The sequence below is a fragment of the Gigantopelta aegis genome, chromosome 3 (genome assembly GCF_016097555.1).
Source record: "Gigantopelta aegis isolate Gae_Host chromosome 3, Gae_host_genome, whole genome shotgun sequence".
NCBI lineage: Eukaryota > Metazoa > Mollusca > Gastropoda > Neomphalida > Peltospiridae > Gigantopelta > Gigantopelta aegis.
Window position 1 is genome coordinate 58,137,334 of NC_054701.1, and position 13,356 is coordinate 58,150,689.

At 43.2% G+C, this 13,356-nt stretch overlaps 1 protein-coding gene across 1 annotated transcript; it reads left to right on the forward strand.

Moving 5' to 3' along the window:
* Positions 1–246: 246 nt before the first annotated feature.
* On the forward strand, positions 247–10,238 carry LOC121368315. Its single transcript, XM_041492996.1, has 2 exons — positions 247–403; positions 6,049–10,238. Exon 2 carries the CDS (start codon positions 6,530–6,532, stop codon positions 8,102–8,104), a length of 1,575 nt encoding a protein of 524 aa, XP_041348930.1. The 5' UTR covers positions 247–403; positions 6,049–6,529; the 3' UTR covers positions 8,105–10,238.
* The last annotated feature ends 3,118 nt before the right edge of the window (positions 10,239–13,356 follow it).

Sequence of the window (13,356 nt, forward strand, 5' to 3'; positions counted from 1 at the left end):
TGGCTGTACCGACACAGGGCTTGTTCATCCATCCCCCCGGACAATGGGTAGAACATTCCGGGTGTGCAACCAACGGGTAGGCGTGCATAAATAATAAACCTCTTAAGTTTTCTCCCCTTATCTGCCTAATCTCCAATCAGATGAAAGGGTATTACCGAACCAAGCGATATACGTCGGATTCCTGCCTATTTCGGCGTTGTTTTTGCGAAAACCTGTAATATAGTTTTTCTTTCGTTTCTTATTGCGACAAAACAGGATACACATGCGTAGTTGTTGTCCAAGAACAAGTGGATAGCAAGCGGAAAGCTAGGGATCGATGTCTTCTGTATAGGTATAGGATATTGAATCTGCTTTGTGTATTTCCGCGGTTGACGATCTTTGTGTGTGACGTACCTGGCCGAAGGTAGGTTGTTTTGTGGAATCATCCCAGTATTACCCTCTTGTAAACATAGTGATTGATAAATCGGCCTACGGCGTAATCTTAAAGTTTATCAAATAAGAAAAACGTCAAGCGATTTGACGGCATTTTGTTGGTTAGTTGATCGATTGATTTTTTTTAAATAGAATATACGATCGATGGTGTGTCCTATATTACAAATTAGATTGCCATAATTATGGAGTCAGCTCTATGTTCTCTCAGCTCTATGTTCTTCCAGGTTTAGGATTAGGGTTCCTCACCTCTATTTCCCCCAGGGTTAGGGTTCCTCAGCTCTATGTTCTCTCAGCTCTATGTTCCCTCAGTGTTAGGATTAGGGTTAACAGAGGGAACATAGAGCTGAGGGAACATAGACATAATCCAATAATTATTGCTGTTGATAGCCAAAAACGCCGTGTCATCAGTTAAGCTGTGAAATTATGACACACTGCCTGATATTATTGTTGTTGTTATTATTACTATTTAATCATTTAATTAGGAAATATATAAATTCTAAAAAATAATACCAGACTTAAAATATTTCTGAAGGTCTAAATTTACGATGGAAATCTCACATAGCTGTTAACTCGCCCACACAACATGGACATCAAATCAAAATAGCCTCGTTAGGACAATGACCATGCCATAAAACTGGTAGGTACAGAGTTCAAACCCACTGCCCGCGTCCAGCTCAAACTGAGTGCACAGCTAGGCCACGGGAACGCTAACTCGATTAACCTCCAGCCCTCCCCTTGTTGGTATGTTGTAGGGGACTCCGAGGGAAGGGCTGGAGGTGACTCGGACTATGGGAACGCTGACTCGAGTAACCTCTAGCCCTCCCCTTGTTGGTATGTTGTAGGGGACTCCGAGGGAAGGGCTGGAGGTGACTTGGACTATGGGAACGCTGACTCGATTAACCTCTAGCCCTCCCCTTGTTGGTATGTTGTAGGGGACTCCGAGGGAAGGGCTGGAGGTGACTCGGACCACGGGAACGCTAACTCGATTAACCTCTAGCCCTCCCCTTGTTGGTATGTTGTAGGGGACTCTGAGGGAAGGGCTGGAGGTGACTCGGACTATGGGAACGCTAAATCGATTAACCTCTAGCCCTCCCCTTGTTGGTATGTTGTAGGGGACACCGAGGGAAGGGCTGGAGGTGACTCGGACCACGGGAACGCTAACTCGATTAACCTCTAGCCCTCCCCTTGTTGGTATGTTGTAGGGGACTCCGAGGGATGGGCTGGAGGTGACTCGGACTACGGGAACGCTAACTCGATTAACCTCTAGCCCTCCCCTTGTTGGTATGTTGTAGGGGGGACTCCGAGGGAGGGCTGGAGGTGACTCGGACCACGGGAACGCTAACTCGATTAACCTCTAGCCCTCCCCTTGTTGGTATGTTGTAGGGGACTCCGAGGGAAGGGCTGGAGGTGACTGGACCACGGGAACGCTAACTCGATTAACCTCTAGCCCTCCCCTTGTTGGTATGTTGAGGGGACTCCGAGGGATGGAACTGGAGGTGACTCGGACCACGGGAACGCTTCGATTAACCTCTAGCCCTCCCCTTGTTGGTATGTTGTAGGGGACTCCGAGGGAAGGGCTGGAGGTGACTCGGACCACGGGAACGCTAACTCGATTAACCTCTAGCCCTCCCCTTGTTGGTATGTTGTAGGGGACTCCGAGGGATGGGCTGGAGGTGACTCGGACCACGGGAACGCTAACTCGATTAACCTCTAGCCCTCCCCTTGTTGGTATGTTGTAGGGGACTCCGAGGGATGGGCTGGAGGTGACTCGGACTATGGGAACGCCAACTCGATTAACCTCTAGCCCTCCCCTTGTTGGTATGTTGTAGGGGACTCCGAGGGATGGGCTGGAGGTGACTCGGACTACGGGAACGCTAACTCGATTAACCTCTAGCCCTCCCCTTGTTGGTATGTTGTAGGGGACTCCGAGGGAAGGGCTGGAGGTGACTCGGACTACGGGAACGCTAACTCGATTAACCTCTAGCCCTCCCCTTGTTGGTATGTTGTAGGGGACTCTGAGGGAAGGGCTGGAGGTGACTCGGACTACGGTAACGCATAAATTGCATACATTGACTGGCCTATTATACCCCGTGGTACTGAACTTCTATCTGTGGCCATGTACGTACAGAAAAGATCCCTTGCAGGTTATCTGCTGGGGTTCCAACTCGTTAACCTCTGTCCTGGGCAGATAACGCATCAAATTGAGTTTGCCTCAAGAGCATTCATCCGACCATGCATGAATAGAGAGAAACATTGACATATAGTTTTTGAGGAATTTCTCCTCTCTCCCCCACCCTCTCTCGTTCTGAGTACAATTTCTTATTCTGGTCAAAAAGTGTGTTCATAACGAGCGTGCTTGAACATTATTACATTAATATAAGCATCTGACCTGACAGTTATTTGTGGGAATACATACATACTTTTAGACGAAAGAAAACCCGCAATATTTATACATATCAAATTCCTTATTTACGCCTTACCTTTGTGTACAGATTAAAAACAGTTCAACAATAATAACACAATAATACAGCAATAAAAGTATACAAACCACTTCTATGGAAGATATCTTTTATGAGCAGTTTTCCACGCTTTGATAGACCCGTTGTTGGGACTAGCTGGGACCTCTGACGTCGACTTTTGAAAGCGTGTTTGGACCACAGTCATCAACAGCATGTTACCCATTGGGCTATTTCTCGTTCCAGCCAGTGCTCCACAACTGGTGTAACAAAGGCCGTGGTATGTACCATCCTGTCTGTGGGATGGTGCATATAAAAGATCCCTTGCTGCTAATCGAATAGAGTAGCTCATAAAGTGGCGACAGCGGGTTTCCTCTCAATATATCTGTGGTCTTTAACCATATGTCTGACGCCATATAACCGTCAATAAAATGTGTTGAGTGCGTCGTTAAATAAAACATTTCATTCGTTCCTTCAACAGCATGTCATCCAGAGATCGCCAGGTCTTTGATAATTCTGACACGTAGTCATCAGAGGAAACCCGCTACATTTTTCCTAATGCAGCAAGGGATCTTTATATTCACTTTCCCCACAGACAGGAAAAGCACACCCCACGACCTTTGTCCAGTTGTGGCGCACTGGTTGAAACGAGAAAAAAAAACAATCAGTTGAATGGATCCACCGAGGTGGTTCGATCCTGCGACGCAAGCACCTCACGCGACCACTCAGCCGACTGATCTAAGGCTGCTAGATAAGAAACTCACTGGCGTCATAGCTGTAGACTATAATCAGTTCAAGTACTAATCATTATACAAGATTTCGATAGAGGTAATTTGAAAACGTATAATGTGAGGAAACTATGTGAGTGCGTTACCAATGAAGAACACGTTACGCAATACACATAGTCATCCACACTTCCATCGTGAATAGCGCTGACATAAACCATGTCAGCTGGCGGCAATTAATCAATAACTAATTAATTTATTATTGACGACGCATTCAAATTAAGTGAGGTGGGTAGAGAAACGTGATTATCTGCTGACAGTTCTGTTGATAATACGCGATTATTAGAAAAAAGTTTTGTTTTTATTTAACGACGCCGCTAGAGCACATTGATTTTTTAACTTATCATCGGCTATTGGACGTCAAACATATGGTCATTCTGACACTGTTTTTTAGAGGAAACGCGCTGTCGCCACATAGGCTACTCTTTTACGACAGGCAGCAAGGGATCTTTTATTTGCGCTTCCCACAGGCAGGATAGCACAAACCATGGCCTTTGTTGAACCAGTTATGGATCACTGGTCAGTGCAAGTGGTTTACACCTACCCGTTAAGCCTTGCGGAGCACTCACTCAGGGTTTGGAGTCAGTATCTGGATTAAAAATCCCATGCCTCGACTGGGATCCGAACCCAGTACCTACCAGCCTGTAGACCGATGGCCTGCCACGACGCCACCGAGGCCGGTCGATTATTAGAAAGCAAATCACGACACCCCGTTCTTAAAATGTAGTAGTTGGTAATAACCATTATTTGGTGACCAGGGTCCGTGCTTATAAAATTTCAAATGACGTCACACGCATACAATTTGTATGGCGTTGTCATAGCATTAGTGTCTCAGACTATTAGAGTCTTGAGTCTAGACTCTAAAAGTTTTAAAAGCGCCAGACCAGGTCTTGGTCCAGGCGTAAAGATCAACCAAGTATTAATAGGTTATAGTAAAAATCAAAGCTTCGGCAGTGACCATCGAGTGCCGTTAAATCGTTCGTCTCGAATTAGTCATTGCAAAAGTCGACTTAAAACGGGCAGTAGTATTGAGCATTTGTGGTTGTGTCATGGTAGGGATCACAGGTCACAAGTGGCAATTCTAAAGTGTGTATTTGTGTAAAACATAACCTGAACGGGTTTCTTATCATATACACATTTTCATTTCAACTTATTTTGGTGCTTATATCCAATTAAGGTTCAAGCACGCTGTCCTGGGCACACACCTCGGCTATCTGGGTTGTCTGTCCTGGACAGTGGGTTAGTTGTTAGTTGGTTAGTGGTTAGTGAAAAGAAGAGGGTGTAGTGGCCTTAAACCTACCCATTGAGCCCTTAAGAACTCGCTCTGAGTTGTAGCCGGTACTGGGCTGCGAACCCTGTACCTACCAGCCTGTAGTCCGATGGCTTAACTACTGCTCCACCGAGGCTGGTTCATATACACATGTACTCGAATCTAGACTAAGACCATGGGTAACAATTAAACATGTATATGTAAACAGTGCTTCTGTTTAGTGTAGTAGCTTAATGGTTAATTGTTTGCGATATAAGAGAGAGAGAGAGAGAGAGAGAGAGAGAGAGAGAGAGAGAGAGAGAGAGAGAGAGAGAGAGAGAGTGAGAGAGAGAGAATAAAATGAGTATCTGTGTGCCTTACAACATCCCACTGAGCAAACTGGTAGTAAATGGGATGCGAGCCCAGTACTCACCAGCCTTAAGGCTAATAAGTTATAATCACTGCGACAGATACCCGGTTATGTGTAAACAGACAGCCGAGTTAATTAGGCGTTAACGAGATCGTCAGCGCCATGCTTGGTTTGTTTACATGAATATCTTGTGTGTGTGGTTTCGAGTTGTCCGACATTGTGTGTCTGCCACCCACACCCCCCACTGTGATCTTGCGGAACTAGTCGAATCTTGTGCCGTCTTACACGCACACGTTTTTTCCCCCCAATAACTTGTGTGTTGATTTAGTTCAGAGATTACAACAGTCACCTGATGTGCAATAAGTCAAGGATCTAACTTTTCTAAGAAAACCCCATCAGTCAAACCCACCCCACCCTAAATCCGGTTCCTATAGGTGTTCAACGACTGGTATATAAAAGGGTGTGGTGTTTTTATTTTTTTTACTTTCTTTGAAATGTTCATATAAAATCACATTTGCTGCTGACAAAAAAAAAAGAAGAAGAGTAAGGCGTGTATCACAAACAGGTTTCTTCTCTCCTTATCTAGACAATGCGTTCCAGCTACCATGTGGCTGGTAGTAAGTGATATTTGTGTCCACTGATTAAAGGAAATGCTCGCCTCTGTACTGTTATCCACATTCCTTTCTTTGTCAATCCATCCACTGATGTTTTTAAATTGTCATCACTCGTTTTTTTTTTGTTTTTTTTTTTCCACAGGGTTCGGCTTGTTGCGACATCTATGACCGAGATGAGAAAACGCTTTACATAAAAGAAAAATACTGGCTTTCAGCTTGTCAGATAAGAGGCAGCTATTATACTTGTCAAGACGGTGTGTGATCAGTGAATAGGCCAACCGAAGCGGAGCGACAAGCCTGGCCCCTGTCACTTTGCCAAATTTCTGTCATAAAAACAGAAGCAAGCGAACTGGGAAGGCGGCTCTTTGCCGCTACGAACTAGCGAAGATTCCCGAGGTGGTGGTCCCCGTTGAATAAACATAGGAACTGGATATCACGGTGCTATAGGCCGGAGTGTAGTTTCATCGTCATATAGGTCGGAGCCATTCATAACTAGTCAACTGTTGACGGGAGAAATGCGTGTTCACAGTTGCTCGTAAAGCCACCAGTGTCTCCGTGCGCTTTCGGTTCGTACAGATGTGATTGTTTTTACCTATCTCTGGAGATTGCCAAACCGAAGGACCATGTCGTTTTTAAGAAATGGAAAGGGCAAGGAAAAAGACCTGTTGGCCAAAAAGTCTCAGTTTTACGTCGAGTTTCTGGGATGGATGGAAACCAATGGACTGCGCGGTGTCAAGTACACGGATCCGGTAATCCGGGAATTACGTCGGAGACAGAAGCAGATCGATCGACCACCGAAACTCACTATTCAGGTTAGCAAGAAAGAACTGAAAATTACACAAGATGTCGAAGAGAAAAAAAAAAGAAGTATAAAAAAGATAAAATTCCCCACTATTCCCGCTCGAGATGTGACATTCGCGGTGCAGTCCATGCGTCCGCACGACGGCCGGCCGGACGACGTCGTTGCGTGTATTTACCTGGGCTACATGCCCAGGACGGGCCGAGACGTCCACGTCCACGTGTACAGGTTCGACGAGCCACAGACGGCCACCACGTTTGTTCGCATGCTAAATCAACTGACGGACAGCAACGAGGATCGAATCCGAGAAGCGGAGAGGGAACTGGCAGCTAAAGGTCAGATCGAGCCGGTGGAGTATACGAGAGAAAGCGGTCTGGGGTCGTCGGACGGAATGAGCGACGGACCGTACACAGGCGACTCCGCCGCCGACTCCGCCGCCAGCAACAGCACCTACAGCGACGAGTCGCCGACGTTCGACAGCGACGACATCGACCCGGACCTCCAGAGTCTGTCTGAGATGCAGGCCTTCGATTCGGTGACCGACGAGCTGAGGCAGCGACTCAACATCAACAGAGACAACGCGCCAATTCTGCTGCCGCCGACAGACTACGACACCATCAGCCGAGCTCGAGGAAACTTCACGAAGAATTACGAAGAGAGACGATGTAATCTCCTTGGAATCACTGGCAACCCAGCGCTCGACAGGACTCGCAAGGAGTCGGGAGAAAGTGGAATAGACGTGAACTCCCCTTCAGGCGAGAACGCGCCTCTCCCAGGCTCCTACGGCGGGTCTCCGACATCGGACCCAAGAGAGTTCATCTACCCACCACAAGAAGCCCACCATCCGATCAGCAAACAACGATCTGGCAGCTACAAGAACAACAGCAGCAGCCATAGTCCGCCTGTTCCTAGAAAGCCAAACAGTTTCGTTAACGCAAGGGACCCTTACTTTAATAGCAGCATGTATAACCCTCGCCAGGACCAGTTAACTCGACATGGACGCCAGAGTTCACAGACTTCCAACCACAGTGCCGGCAGCTTCCGCTCCCAGGACGAGGAGGAGATCGTGGTCTACCAGAAAAACACGGACTCGCCGCTGCCACCCACGGATTACTACCAGGAGCCAGAGGTGGAGATGAGGAGGTCTGGACTGAGGCAATACAATAACATGAACAGGCTCGACCTGGGGAGGAGTCTTTCTCCTCAAATGTTGAGGAGAGAACTGGGTTCGACCAACCCGCGGGCTGCAGGTGGTGTCGACATGTACGACATCAGACGTTCTCAAAACGACGTCGTTCAATATTCGGACGGGTTTAATTCTCCCAGAAGTGGGTACAACTCCCCACGGCCTGGGACCGGTGACTTCCCCGTGAGACGGGTACATTCAATGCTCAGGTAGATCCCCTAGAACGTGTTGTGTGTACACTGCAGTCATAGCATCAGATGTATTATAATCGTTTTATATGACCAAATATTGAATCTCAGAGTAAGCAAAAGAAATATGGATGGCTGTGAGAATGTTGGGAAAAAAATACTATTTTTCTTTGCACGAAAGACTGATTTCTTTTTGTAATTGTTGAGAACATGGATACCGATATTCGAAACATTGGGGAGACTTTACAGAACTCGAGTGTTCCACCACTGGCCTGGGCGACTGACGGTTCAACTGTTTTAACATTTACTTGGCTAGCCGACTGTGGTTAACAGTTTGATACTAAGCCAGTAATCCAACAAATCGTAGGTTCAAAAGCTGACCGAGACTGCATCGTCTTTTTTGACGTATGGGCGAGTTGATTTCTGACGGAATAAGTGTAAGCTTTATTATGCATATCGCCATAGAACAACGAGTCTTCTCCACTTACACCAGGCAATCTGTTTAGTTAAATCACCTGAATAAGATTACCTTTTGTCGCCTGTAAGCTGTTTCATTCCAATAATACCTCAAAGTGTAATATTTAATACGTGTATTATGCTGAAAGATGCATGTCGGCTTTGGCAAATACATGTATATTTAAATGTGCAGCTAACAATATAGTGACTAGCATATTACATTTACTATATTGAACTCACGGGTGTGTAAGACCTTTAACGTCTAGATATGTTCAAGTTCGATATGTGAAAAAGTAGAAAATATGCATTTAACTTCTAGGTGTGACATTCCAATGTGTAACTTTAGCGTTGGGTTTTATTCAATGTGAAAGTGACAGTTTTGTATGGCGAACGCTGTTCCCGAAGAGATGGCTGGAAGGAAGTCATAAACGATAAATAGCTTTATGTTGATAACTCTCTTATATTATATAGTTTGTATCACCTACATTAACTCCGTGTATTCAGATTGCTAGTTTAAAACCAGTAGACTGGTGCGAGGCGGTGTGGAGCCAGTCAGTGCTACGCATCAGTGATAGTTTCGTCAGATATCTACACATATTGTATTACAACCACACGAGATTTGCGCGTCTTTCAGTCAAACAAAAATAAACTTTTTTTTATTTTCTCCTACGACACTTCTTGAGCTGCTGTTATGTTGCAAAGCTCTGTTTTCCCCAATTAAATAAACGGGACATTTTATTTTGTGAGAGTTTTACCCGTTTTTAACATGCGATTCCTTGAAAAGCATTTTCTTTAAAAGCTATAAAGTTGTTTTCATTTGTGAAGATTTTAAAACCGATATTTGTAAAGGTCAAGAAAACTATACTGAACATATAATTGTAACAAATAATTAATATAGATTTAATCGTTAATTAAAACATATTTTTAAGAATGGTTATCTCTCTTGTTTGCTTCCACAAGACTATTAACAAAACTGTTTAAATTACTTGACAAGACTGCTTAATGGATGATAGATGGTAGCTGTCCGTGTCATGATGAATGGTTTGTTTTAGTTCAGCTGTTATATATATAGTTTTAACATCGGGTAATGTTAATTTATCAAGAGTATTTAAACGGTATCTTAATGACGTTTTGTTTTAGTATTTTACATATTTTGGCATACATATGACATTCATATTTTATCCGATTGTACTTGAAGTTTAATTGCCCCATACACAGTTTTATATGGAAAGAAAGCTAGGTAGCTGGAATAAACGCCAACAAAGTATTGTTATTAAAAAAAAACCGTTCTAAAATTCAGCATTACGGTTTGTGGCGTCATAATAATTTAAAAAAAATAGTTTTATTTTGATTAAATGAAACTAGAAATGTTTCTGTTCCTTATAAGTAGCAGCTTAAAATGAAAAGTATGGTTGTGTAGTAAATATGATGACGCCATTAATTTTTAGTATTTCAAATATATTTTAATATAGCATCAACGTTCAAAACCAATGTCATAATATTGTCATAATATTGTTTCCTGTCCCCATAAGAATCTTTACTTATCAGACTCCTACGTTTCAAGACTAAGAAACTGACGTATTAAAACAATATTTGTATTAAATATTTATTTTTGAAAAATCATGTTGAAATAGCCATTGTTATTTGTACAGAATGTTTATGTCATAAAAGGAAACCTCCAAAATAAACGTTTTATAAATCTACTTACAGGTTGATTTATTTAAAAAATGTGTATATATGTGTGTGTATATGTCGGGTCAACTGTTCCCTCAGCTCTATGTTCCCTCAGGGTTAGGGTTAAAGTTCCTCAGCTCTGTGTTCCCTCAGGGTTAGGGTTAGAGTTCCTCAGCTCTATGTTCCCTCAGGGTTAGGGTTAGAGTTCCTCAGCTCTATGTTCCCTCAGGGTTAGGGTTAAAGTTCCTCAGCTCTATGTTCCCTCAGGGTTAGGGTTAGAGTTCCTCAGCTCTATGTTCCCTCAGGGTTAGGGTTAAAGTTCCTCAGCTCTATGTTCCCTCAGGGTTAGGGTTAGAGTTCCTCAGCTCTGTGTTCCCTCAGGATTAGTGGAATTCCTCAGCTCTATATTCCCTCAGGGTTAGGGTTCCTCAGCTCTATGTTCCCTCATGGTTAGGGTTCCTCAGCTCTATGTTCCCTCAGGGTTAGGGTTCCTCAGCTCTATGTTCCCTCATGGTTAGGGTTCCTCAGCTCTATGTTCCCTCATGGTTAGGGTTCCTCAGCTCTATATTCCCTCAGGGTTAGGGTTCCTCAGCTCTATGTTCCCTCAGGGTTAGGGTTCCTCAGCTCTATGTTCCCTCATGGTTAGGGTTCCTCAGCTCTATATTCCCTCAGGGTTAGGGTTCCTCAGCTCTATATTCCCTCAGGGTTAGGGTTCCTCAGCTCTATATTCCCTCAGGGTTAGGGTTCCTCAGCTCTATGTTCCCTCAGGGTTAGGGTTCCTCAGCTCTATGTTCCCTCAGGGTTGGTGTTAAGGTTAGAGTTAGGGTTAGCTGAGGGAACACAGAACTGAGAGAACATAGACATGGTCCCGTATATGTCTGGGCAATAATGGCATCTCTGGTATCAACTAGAAAGTGTCGTCTGTCAGCGTCGTTGAACCATGTTTTATTGTTGTATCTTCTGAGGTCAAGGTAACAAAATTATTTTATTTCAGTTTATGGACGTATTTTATTTCGGATTGAGTGTCACGCGGTGTACAGTGCGCGGTGGCGCTCAGTCTTTTATGCTGTCCGCCATAATTGCGACATACGATCGACGTCCTAGGCAGATCAGACCACCGGGGTATTTCCAGTTCCCACCAGCAGTATTACGACCGACTGACCCCCCAAAAAAAAAAACAACAAAAAACCAAACGAACAATAACAACAACAAAAAACCCCAAAAATACCCCACAACACCCCCCCCCCCCCCAAAAAAAAAAAAAAACACAAGAAAATAAAAAAAAGCAAAAAAAAGCAGCACAAAAACCCCCAAAAACCCACAGCAACAGCAACAAACATCTCAAAACAACTCTTTGTTTGCATCAAAGTGATACAGTCCACCTGGCCGTAATAGATTCCACCGCAGCTGGCGATGACGTCACAATGTCAACGACTTGTACGTCTTCAATTTTCAATGGAGGCAGGACTTGGCCCGATTGCAGTGTACTCGCCTGATGCGCGATCACTCTAGGATCGATCCCTGTTGGAGGACTAACTGGTGTATTTCTTGAACCCAGCCAGTTCCCCATAACAAAGGCTGTGGTATGTAATACTAAAGACTGTCGGAAATAGAATAAAAATGATTTTCGTCAATTATTTCTTACATATTAAACTAACAAGTAAATATTTTGTAAATTAAATACCTATTTAATGATACTCTACCTAATTTAGCTTTTACTTGTTTGGGCTCTCATTGATGTACAAAGTGGTGTTTACTCTTAAAATTAAAAGAAAGATGTCGGTAAACAAGTGATTAGTCAACGTGTCAATTTCATTGCTGTTATAATATGTGAGGGACTGTTTCTGATGATGGTTTACTCCTACCCCTCTCCAAAACAAAATATTTGTAGTCATTTATAAGTAACTTTTGAGAAAAACTGTCAAGAACCATTTTGAGTTTGTAATCGATTATACCGGTATTAAAGGTGCTATCTCAATGTTGCACAATGATAGCTATTGCAAATATTTTTTTATATATAAAATTTTGATTTAACGTTTAAAGAAGACACCTTTAACTGTATGCCCATAAATGATTATAGGAAATAATTTTATTTACTAGTAGAAAATACCTTTTTATTGGAGAATCTTTATCATAAACAGTTGCTCACATATAACTATGATATAGCACCTTTAAGATGTTGCAAGAATGTGTAAATTTCTAATATATTTCTATTTAATTTATATTCAATAAATATGCTTGTCATAATTAATAATTTATGCTGCAATTCAAAATAATCAGTTAACTTGCAGTTTTAAATTAAAAGTTTGTTTAAGGGTAAATGGAATTGACACATATCGATCAAAATGTGTTATAGTCTGTTCCAATAAAGGTCACAAATCACCTGTTTACTGACATCTTTATTTTAATTTCAAGAGTAAACACCACCTTGTACATCAATGAAAGAAAGAAATGTTTTATTTAACGACGCACTCAACACATTTTATTTACGGTTATATGGCGTCAGACATATGGTTAAGGACCACACAGATTTTGAGAGGAAACCCGCTGTCGCCACTACATGGGCTACTCTTCCGATTAGCAGCAAGGGATCTTTTATTTGCGCTTCCCACAGGCAGGATAGCACAAACCATGGCCTGTGTTGAACCAGTTATGGATCACTGGTCGGTGCAAGTGGTTTACACCTACCCATTGAGCCTTGCGGAGCACTCACTCAGGGTTTGGAGTCGGTATCTGGATTAAAAATCCCATGCCTCGACTGGGATCCGAACCCAGTACCTACCAGCCTGTAGACCGATGGCCTGCCACGACGCCACCGAGGCCGGTTTGTACATCAATGAGAACCCAAACAAGTAAATGCTAAATTAGGTAGAGTATCATTAAATAGATATTTACAAAATATTTACTTGTCAGTTTAATATGAAAGAAATAATTGACGAAAATAATTTTTATTCTATTTCCGACAGTACTTTAAGTCTGGAATGGTGCATATAAAAAAAAATCCCTTGCTGCTAATCGAAAAGAGTAGACCATAACGTGGCGGCAGAGGCTTTCCTCTTTTATCGGTGTATTCCTTAAGGTAGTACTAAACCAAATAACTTCCGGCTGGTTCAAAGTTCGAGGTGCACCCGACTTTTGATAGAGAAG

Excerpts from the sequence above, each read along its gene's own strand:
- LOC121368315 (XM_041492996.1), top strand. The coding sequence starts at position 6,530 with ATGTCGTTTTTAAGAAATGGAAAGGGCAAGGAAAAAGACCTGTTGGCC.